General features: G+C 34.1%; 1 protein-coding gene across 1 annotated transcript; it reads right to left on the bottom strand.

The window, feature by feature from the left end:
• Window positions 1-7,870: 7,870 nt before the first annotated feature.
• LOC127855881 (protein N-lysine methyltransferase METTL21D-like) lies at window positions 7,871-10,460 on the bottom strand. The gene is made up of 3 exons (XM_052391776.1): window positions 10,450-10,460; window positions 9,508-9,697; window positions 7,871-7,999 (listed from the first exon to the last, which is right to left on the bottom strand). Exons 1-3 carry the CDS (start codon window positions 10,458-10,460, stop codon window positions 7,871-7,873), a joined length of 330 nt encoding a protein of 109 aa, XP_052247736.1.
• Window positions 10,461-10,918: the final 458 nt, after the last annotated feature.

Genomic DNA, 10,918 nt, shown 5'->3' with positions numbered 1-10,918 from the left:
AGTAAAAGTCTTTTTCACGTATGGTATTGTCTGCCTTTCTGACTACCTGTTCAGGCCTATCTGTCTGTCCGTCCGGGTTTTCATCGGTCGGTCTATCCCCAGACTGCATTTGTAAGAAATGAACACTGTTTGATTTTTTGAAATAAGTCTTTACCATTTTTGTTGGATTTTTCTTTGTGTCATATTGCCATGATTTATACTTTTTACTTGGTAATAAATAAGTCTTATTTGTAATGTTATACTGACAATTTTTTATTGGCAATAACCCTTGAACATTTTCTTACGGTAAAACACGTGTTTAGTTGGACTTTTTATGTAATTTTACAGTTGAGCCGGAAAATATATTGCGTGTCTTTTAATCCCACTTGTGTGTTCTTCATTTTCTCTTATAGGACAATGATTCAAGTTAATAACTGTTCGGTAATGTTTTAGTTTATGTATGAACCGGTATATCATAATTTCGTTGGGCTACAGCTATCTCTCACTTTTTAACATGTCTACAACTGAACATTGGACACACTTATACATCTTAAATTGCCCTTATTTTGGATAGGGCTTCTACTTAATATTCTGTATATTGTGAGTACACACATCACAAAGTGATGCTTATTGACGCTGGTGAAATTGGTGAAAAGTATTAAATATGCTAAAAAATAAAATATATGAACACTATATGGGGCCTTTTCTCCCTTCCATAAAAATAAAACAAAATTAACATAAATATTCTTTAATATAACCATGTACATAAACTGACCACATTTGTTTCCTTGTTTTGAATAACAACACAAATATCAAATATTACCGGTAGCATATAAAAAGAGCATCATCGCAATTAGGTCCAATTAAAATGAGGCAGGTCAAACTGATTGTTTTAGTACACAAATTGTCTGATGCAAACTATTATGGAATGTTATGCAAAATACTTTGTACAGAATTAAGCAATCTTGTTTAGTAAAATAGTAACAGCAAATGTTTTACACCATATTCAAATAATCAATAATAATGATAACAATAATAATAATAATAATAATAATAATAGTAATAATAATAATAATAATAAATACAGAACATCCCAATATAATTCTGAAATAAATTAGCTTATTATAAAAATCCTGCACAACCATTTCTTGCCCTTAGTTCAGATTTCCGCATTGCATTACACAACGCAGAGAAAATGCGGGAAAAGTTGCGGAAAGCTTCTTTTTCCGCAGAATCTCAGCAAAAAGTAGATTTCATTTTGCGGAGAAACACCTTAAACGCGGAGGAAATGCGGCATAAGGACACTTAGACGATTTTCAGTTGCGGAGATTAGGACTCTGACTATTTCACAATGCGGAGATTTATACTTAGAGAAAATTTAATGCGGAAAAATGGACTTTTTTCAGAACGTTTTCTTATAATTGGTTTAAGAATGACAAGATTGTGTATATCTATATATCAGACATTGCAAAGCGTTTCAAAACCTTTTTTTAAAGGAAAATGGTAAAGTGACACATTTAATTTACTATTAAATTGCTAATTTAATTACAAATTTTCTAAAACATCATTTTCTCTTATTTACTCTAATATTCACAATGACTATTTTTGTGTTATAAATAATCAACGAAGAACACATCAAGAGCTCATTCACAAATTAATGATTTCACAAATTTTCATTTCTTCAACCAGCACCCAGGCTTGTCAGATTTGTAAGTTGGACTAGTGACGTCTTAATACAGCATAAATCATAACATTACTAAATAAATAAATGGCATTATCATGAATTTATTTAGATTTGGCATGTTTTTGCATAGCTGTTAAAAAATTCAAAATTAAGGAAACAACAATAAAATGTTTTAATTTTAAATATATTTCATCTATTGCTGTATTTTCCACTTTCCACTAACTTACTTTACTCACTAACCTTTGTCTAGTCATCTCTTTTGTATTAACAATTGATGGTGGCATAATTGTCTATTTTTTATACTAGGAAATTTACCAAATTTTTATACTAGGAAAATTACATTAAGTCTGGTGGATGACATTGCATTACAAATCTACTTACACTTATTCTTTTTAATTCAATCCATTAATAATTCATTTATTTTTTGCAAAGTTTGCTCATTTTTTAAATAATATTTCATTATTACAATAATGACTGTAAGGATTTATCAATAACAAAACTTGGTTGATTTTATCATGTTAAGGTTTCCTTTAACACACAACCGTCTAGTTTAATAATATTTTTTATATCATCAATATAAATGAAGTTTCCCTGCATCAACGGTTACTCTATAATAAAAAAATGTATAGTGTTAAGATTTCCCCAGTCTAAAACCATAAAAATGTACATAAATATACCAATGTCAATTTAATCTCAGATAAACACTGATAACCCGAGCTGACTTGATCTTGTGGTGTTTGCTGCTCCAATACTCACTGAGCCCTGAGTCACACCCTGTACATGTTTAAAAACCAACTGCAATTACCAGGCTTCAATGAATTGGTTGAATTCAGTCACAGAAAGTGGTAGAAGTTGCTGTTTGAATTGAAAACAAGAGCGGTTTAAAGCAAATTACTGACTCTGAACTAAATTGTCATTGCTTAAGCAAAATGAGGACTAAACTGTAGTGAAAAAATGCCTTGCTGGGAGTATTGTGTAAAAAGCAATTTGCATTTAATAAAATGTGGAAATGAACAATAAGTTTGATGCAAAAGAGGTTCAAAGTGGTTGCTTTAACTGTGATTTGGTTTTACCAAATTCCTGTGTTTTTGGAATACTTCATAACAGCATAAAAGGTTTGTGTTTTTACTCTTACATTCCTCTTTTATTTAGATTAATGACTGATATAATTGTAATTGTAGTTTTGTACTGTCCCAATGGGAAACATAAAAGGATGATGAAAAGTAGATGGGCATTTGAAGGAAAAACAACACATCATTTGAAAGTAAAATGAAAATACACACATTTCTTTAAAATATATAGTTAGTACTTAAATTGACATTTAATTTCAGATTATGTCATCATGCTAAGGATTGGGGAGAAAGGTTGCTGTTGACATAACATTTCCCATCTCGGACCCCGAAAGCCGCATCACAAATTCGGAGGAATTTGTTTTCAAGAAAGCACAGTTGAAAAAAACATCTTGTGAACAAATGAACCTTTAATATTTGCTCCGTCACAGTGCCGCGCCCGGATGATGAGCACAAAGCGGTCCTTGACAAAGGAATGCTGGATTTGTTGATAGTTATTCAATCACAATTTTAATATACAAGTTATTGTTTTAATAGTTTGAAATAGTTAAGTTCAAAGTAAAGATAAATTCGAATAATACGATTAGTGATCCTGGGCTAGGCCTAATAACAAAGGATCTCAGTACCTTGCCGCACCAAGATCCAAACCTGCCCCCTAAATTGACCCACAGCATGCCCTTATAATTGGATCTGATCACATTATTTTACAGGAAATTCTATGAATTCTCAATTAACTAATTTTATTTTAACAGTGAAACTAATTTTATCAATTAAAAAAATATTTTTTTAAATGAAAATGCATGTAATATTAAGAATTATGCATACATAGCACATTTAATTTTGAAAATATCCCACAGGGATAATATCCAAGCGCGTTCAAAAGTGCACTATTGCCAAATTTGGACCCTGCCTTTTTCAAATCCTAGCTGGGGCCAGTGGATTAGATAAAAAGTTTGAAAAGGCGATTAATTCTACTAATGGGTTATTAACAGTATTTGCAATAGATGAACTGTAGTTGTACTCAAAATATCAATTTGCATTTCAGATTATGCCATAGGATGGGGGAGAATCGCGGACCTGAACAATGCTGTGATATAGAGGAATTCCTACTCAAGAAAGCAGTTTAAAAAACGCCTTTAATGTGAAAAAGTGAACTTTTTTATTTTGGCCGTGTATAAGAACAGTTTGTTGTTAAAAAAGTACATGTCTATCAAATTATTTGTTTTATATTATATATTATATATTATGAATATTTTTGTTGTATGTCATTAAAAGTTACATTGTATCTTAAAAGTATCTTCGAAATGCGAAACGAAAATGTGTACGTTTTCCACAGAAGTTTCGCATTTTTTTGTGACTGCGGGAAAAGTGCGGAGATTTTCAGCATTTTTTCCGCATTTGCAGAAGTACAAAGTATTAAATGGTGATCCATCTTTAAAAAATGTATTATCTTCAAATAAATATAAAGATACTATGTTAAATATATCTTGTCATAATTTTGACTAGTTTTTAGCTCACCTGAGCACAAAGTGCTTTTGCGATCGCCTTTTGTTTTTTTCAAATGGCCTGGCCTTATATGGGTATATTTACAAAATGCATGCAATCCGATTTCTGCCCTGTATCTAAATTACATTCTGTAGGTAATCTGAATGCCGCCCGTGAACTGCTTTCCGCCCGTAATTTTAAATTCCATCCCTCCTCATTTACCTTTTTCGCCCCTGTTTTCCACCCGGATTAAGCCCGGAATCCGCATGTAATCCGCCCCTCTTCATTAAATCATATATAGAAAAATGCGCCCGGAAATAATTGTTATGCCCAGAATTTAGTTTGTGATTCCGTGCCAATTCCAGGCGGAATATTTCGGACAGGATGGAATTTGAAAAATGTCTTGGAAGAGTTATTTTTCACAAAATAGTGATCATTCAATGTCTGCCCATCCACACGATTCAAGTATTTTTGCTTTTCTGTATTTTTGCTTTTGGATTTCATACAGTTTAATTGGCCTTCTTAATTTCCAGGATAAAGAAGGTAAATAAACGCGGATTATTTCCGCGGGTATCTTCCGCATAAGTTCCGCATAATTTCGCGGATTATTTCCTCGGAGATTTTCCGCAGAAGTTCCACAACTGTAGAAATATAAATTTCCGCGTTAAATGCGGAAGAATAAAGTTCCGCGTCCAATACTCCGCATTCCGCATTTTTCCCGCTCTGTAAGATTTCTCCGCATTACTTCCGCGCTCTGGTTTTTGCTGCGGATCTCCGCGTCCAATACTCCGCATTTTCTCCGCACAAATTGCGGAAAAAGTTCTGCGGAGGAATTGCGGAAATCTGCATTTTTTGCGGAAATCTGAGCTTAGGGCGGTCGGCTGAGAGAAAAGATTATGATTAAGAGATTTTTAGTGGCATATAAACTGTGTTTTAGAACTGCAATACATACTGAAATAAAACATGGGTGAATGATTAATGTTCCTTAGACTAGGCCTGTAAGTGCCATGTATTTGTATTTCAAAAGAGCACACACAAGTCTTTATATCAGCTTCATATTTTGAATGGTTAAAATTCACTCTAACATCCTGTTTGAAATAAAAGATCTTAAATTCAATAAGGCAAATTTGTCTCAGCGACAGCAGTGTATATGGAACAATCACTTTAAAAAATAAACAGTTTTATTTCGATAAATTCAAATGAGCAGCGTCTTGCAAAATGGGTGCTATGCCATATATGTCCAACATAGCTCCGATCAGTGTGCGCATCTGCGCAGTTTAGTCTCGACCTACCCGGTCTTGTTACGAGACCATGAAACTGTTCGTGACTTTATAGTTCATAGGTTAGCTCCTGACCAGACAGCGCTGATGCGCAGTCAGATGTGGAGCTATGCTGGCCGCATATTGCATAAGAACCATGTTTTGCATGATGAAGCTTAAAATGGCAATAACATTTAAAACAGATTTTCAAAGACAAACAAACAAGAATACAAAAACAGAATACAAAATATAAATCTATCAATACACAGAATTGTATTCTTGGTCCTATACGTGTACATGTATCTTCATTAAGAATTTAATATTGTTAGTGCTGATCTTCCAAGAGAAAACAACAAAATTTAAATTGTTTAAGTACTAATTTATGTGTCTTATTAGAAAATTTCACAAACTTAAGCACAGTAAATAAAAATTAAATTCTAAATGCTGCTGCACATGTGTATGTATTTAACACGATCATGATAGACATCCAAAAACAATGCTTTACAATATCATAAATTATCGGTAAATATACAACTTTTAATGAGCATACATCTTACTATTATACAATACTAACTAATGCCCTAGCCTCTTTATTCCCATGCAAAAGAACTCAGAATCATTTATTATTGATTTATAAAACTTCCTAAATCAAGTTGTATTTATTTCATAAAACATGTACGGTAAACATTTATATACACAACATATATGATCCTTTTACACAATTATATCTAAAGATGGTTTTATCAACAGCAAGATTATCTATGACTGACTGTCAGGAAAATGCCAGTTTTTAATGACAGCACACACACAGGCATCCTGCAGGAAAAATTGTTTATACCACAAGATTCCATCTAAAAGTGTTCCCTTTTGAACAAGAATAACAATGTTAAAAAAGATAATATTGCATGCTCAGATATGTGACCATATTAATTTCCTGTTTCCCCACCAATAAGTTGTCAATTTATTGGTTGTACATCAGGAAAGTTCATCCGTCCTGCTCACAAATGTGTAAACATTCCTTCTTCTCCTCCCGAATTTTCTGAACCTGACTTCCATCTAAATGCCACCATTTTTTCCAGACAGCTTGGCATGACCTGGCCCCTTAATTTTGGCCATTTTTAAGCTCTTTCATAGTTTGAATCTTAATCAACTTATGTAATAAGTACCAAAGCTCAAAGCTGTTTGAGATTATACATTTGTGTTGCCATAAACCCTTGACACATGGTTATCATATAAACTCCATTCTACTGCATTTCAAAGGAATCAGGTATCCGAAGGCTTCAAGGTCATTTTAAGGATGTGAATGTCTTTGCTGCAGAACACTGGGTCTTGTTGACTGATAGCTATTTCCTCAATTTCAAACTTCTCAGATGATAACTGCGAATATAAATTCAGTACACTTATTTATAGCAATGCATACTAATTTTTTTTGGGGCAATACAATGTTTATCATCTATATTGGTTTAATTGAAAGAAATGAAACCTTAATTTAAGGAAATAATTAATTAATATCAGGCACCTTGCAATTCAAGGTTTATCCTCTTTATTGGTATAATTAAAACAAGCAAATTTGTTGAATTGATATCCCCGCAAGTATGCTTCTGGACACAAAAGTGTTATATTTGACACTCAAAAAAGCATTTTTTTTAAGATACAAAGGTCCAAATATCCGTTATTAACAGAGGGTGTACAATGCCATTTAGCATGCATCATCCTCTTATCCACATATAAACTCATACAAAGTTTCAATGAAATCTCCCAAATCACTTCCAAGATATGGCTCCGGACACACAAAAAAAGCATTTTTTCAAGATGCAAAGGGCTATAACTCCGTTATTAACAGATGGTGTACAATGCCATATGGCTTGCATCATCCTCTTATCCATATATATACTCATACCAAGTTTCAATGAAATCAGCCAAAGCACTTCCAATATATAGCTGCGGACGGACGGAAAGATGGACGGACAGACAACGCCAAAACAATATCCCTCCGCCTATGGCGGGGATAATGGCGGAGGGATAATAATAAATGAAACCTTCATTTAAGGAAATAATTAATATCAGGCACCTTGCTGTTCCGGTACATGTAATAAGATTCATTAACTGTGTAATAAAGTAATATACAGGATAAACTTCAAATTGTAAAGATGTTTGTCAATATAACATGTCACATCATGATAAATATTTTATGAAGTGTAAGTGTAATTTGATTTGGGTGATTTTAACTATTAATTAACATTACTGGTGAATAAGTTACAATTAATTGAATATTAGTACACCCCCCCCCCTAAATAATGAGGTGGAAAACATTAATATTCTTTGTATAGAAGAATTGAAATAACAACGATAAGCAGCCATGCTTCAAATATTAATACTCAGCACTGTTAATCTCAATACACCTGCATGAATCTCCTCTGCAGCTCTGGTTTTTTGCCTGTGGTCCGCTCCTCATAACAGCAGTATACACACGTGTCTTTAGAACACAGGGCATACATGGTGTTCATCAGGGGTTCCAGGGACTTGAACATACAATAAGGAACTATAATAATAATTTAAGAGAACTGTGGTAATTCTAGCAGCACACAGTGGAACATGCTTTAAGGGACAATTCAGAGCAGAATAAGTGGAATATGGTTATAACAGGTGTACAATGGTTTGCACATTTAAAGTGTCATGCATTGCATGGTGTTAAACAAGATTTGAAGGGATTAGAGGTTTAGAACATTCAGTAAAGAACTATTAAAGGTAGTACACGTATACTATGGCTATTATAGCAGTTTACAGGTGCAGTCCACATAACACCAGTCATACATGACGTTCACCAGGACTGGTACATGCACTATACAGGACAGATTAAGTGGACTACAGTAATAACATCAGTACACAGGTGTCTTCACAACACAGGTCATAGTTCATCAAGTTTTCTGTACACTGGAACATACAAAAAAGGAGCTAGTAAGAGCATTAAAACTAAAAGTGAACTACCATTACTACAGCAGTAAAAAGGTATCATCAGAACATGAGTCAAACATGATGTTGGCAAGCAATTCAAGGGCAAACAAAGTGGACTATACAGGGCAAACAAAGTGGACTATACAGAGCAAACACAGTGGACTATACAGGGCAAACAAAGTGGACTATACAGGGCAAACAAAGTGGACTATACAGGGCAAACAAAGTGGACTATACAGGGCAAACAAAGTGGACTATGGCAAATACAGAAATACAAGGTGTCCACAGAACACAAGCTGTACAAAGTTTTCAACGACAATGGCTGTTCAATGCATTGCACATCTATTAAGGAACTATTTAGGGTAATACAAATGTACTACGGTTATTAAAGCAGTACACAGATGTCAATGGAACATGCAATGATTAAATAGTCCGGGCAGCATTAGTGTGCTAACACTAACGCTTGATTGGTCATTGTCGGCTCGTGTACAATTTACATGTACCCCGGGTACTCTTTAAGTATACTTACATGTACACTTGGTACCTTAAATATACTAAAACGAACCCGGGAATTTAAACGCTAAATCGGTCGTTGTCGGCTATTTTTAAAAATTAATTATGTTCACATATATGTCAACTTTCTGTTAAATGGCCTCTATATTATCGGAACTCGTACTCAAAAAACATGTTGATGCAGTTGTTTTTTTTAAAGCGAAGTTTGTTTAAGATAAACCATATTGTTTTACGGTATTCTGTAGCACGTTTCACAACATCGGATTTTGGGCGGGAGTACAAATCGGGTACAGTCTAATATCGACCGGGTACATTTAAGTATATTTACCGTTACTGCGGTACATGTAAGTATACTTCAAGAGTACCCGGGGTACATGTAAGTAGTACCCGAGCCGACAATAACCAATCGAGCAACATTAAGAGTAATAACAGCAATATATGGAAGTGTCCACAAAACATGGGTAATACATGCTGTTTATCAGGGGTTCAAGGGCCTGGAATATGCAATAAGAAACAATGTTTCGCCCATAGCAATACTTTTGTGAAGTACAATAAACCCTACCTCATCGTAGTAAATGCAGTAAGCCACAATGACCACATCTATATTTCTGTATTCTGGTGTATCAACCGTTGGCTCACCCCATTTCAAAGTTTTTGCTGAAGCTTCCATTTGAAACAAGGTTTTGTTGAAGTCTATATTGTACTCAATTAATGGAACAAACTCTGCCAGGTCAGTCATAATAGTCTTAGCACTGAAATAACACAAAATATGATAATAACATGACCTATGAACAGTATGTTGTCAAAATTTAATTATAATTGACCCACAATTATAGGAATATTATTGATAGCATTATTGTATATTTTGTGTATATAGCTATTGCTGAATAAATATTAAACATTTAATATTAAGAATTGAATTTAGATTGAATTATGAGAATTTTTAAAAATATATAAAGGAATTTACTTTTAAAGGGTAACTTTGACTTTGGAGTGGGTGGGTGGCGTGGGTGACATTGACCATGCATAATTCATTTTATTGTCATGCTTTTAATGAAAACCATGGGTCAAACACCAAAGCTTTGATAAAAAAACACCCTCTGACTAGTGTCGCATTGCAGTTCGACCATTAGCATAAGTGATAATGGGTAGGGACCTGAATCAGTGAATAATTGACACTGAAAAGGAAATATTCAAGACAGTTAGAATGTGTTATATGAAACACCTGTGAGGAAAATTACATTGATTAGACACATTGCAAATATGGTTACTTTCAATAAATAACATACCCGTAACTTGCCACCAATAGTCCTACCACGCCGGTGCCTGCTCCAAGTTCAACAACACATTTATTTCTCCACGTCTTGCCGTTATTGAAGTCTTCGGTTTCGAAGGATTTTGCCAAAACAATAGCAGCATCCCAAAACCAGTATGTGCATCTACACATAGCTGCCCAAACCACGCAACCCACATCACCAACTTCACACTGATTAATTTGTATCACCTGCCCGTCATTTCTCTCGATTATGCGGACAAATAGCTTGCTTTCGTCCATGGTACTATATCTACTAACGTCTAACGATCAATTTTATATCCAAACATTGTAGTCAGTACGCTAGCAGAATATAACAAATTTACAACTCAGGGATGTAACAGGAAATTATTATAAATGGAATAACCGAAACCTTTGTATATTTAAAGGGGCCGTCCAACAGATAAAGCGTCGTATCGACGCGATTCGATATTTTTGGAAACTACGAGGATTACTTATATAGCTAAACAATACATCCGCTCGGAATATGAGCGTGGATGGTCGAGTTGTCTAGGCGGGAGGCTTTTTACTCCAAGACTTCAAGAATCCAGGGGTCAGTGGTTCGAGCCCTGTTGAGGGTTACTTTTTTTTCTTTTTTTTTTAAATTGTATTCTTGTTTTTTAACTGGAGATTTATAGTTCAAATGTTTACATTTATCAAT

Source organism: Dreissena polymorpha, chromosome 13 (genome assembly GCF_020536995.1).
Source record: "Dreissena polymorpha isolate Duluth1 chromosome 13, UMN_Dpol_1.0, whole genome shotgun sequence".
Lineage (NCBI taxonomy): Eukaryota > Metazoa > Mollusca > Bivalvia > Myida > Dreissenidae > Dreissena > Dreissena polymorpha.
Note: the sequence above shows the minus strand (reverse complement) of the source record. Positions and strands in the feature narration are given on the sequence as shown.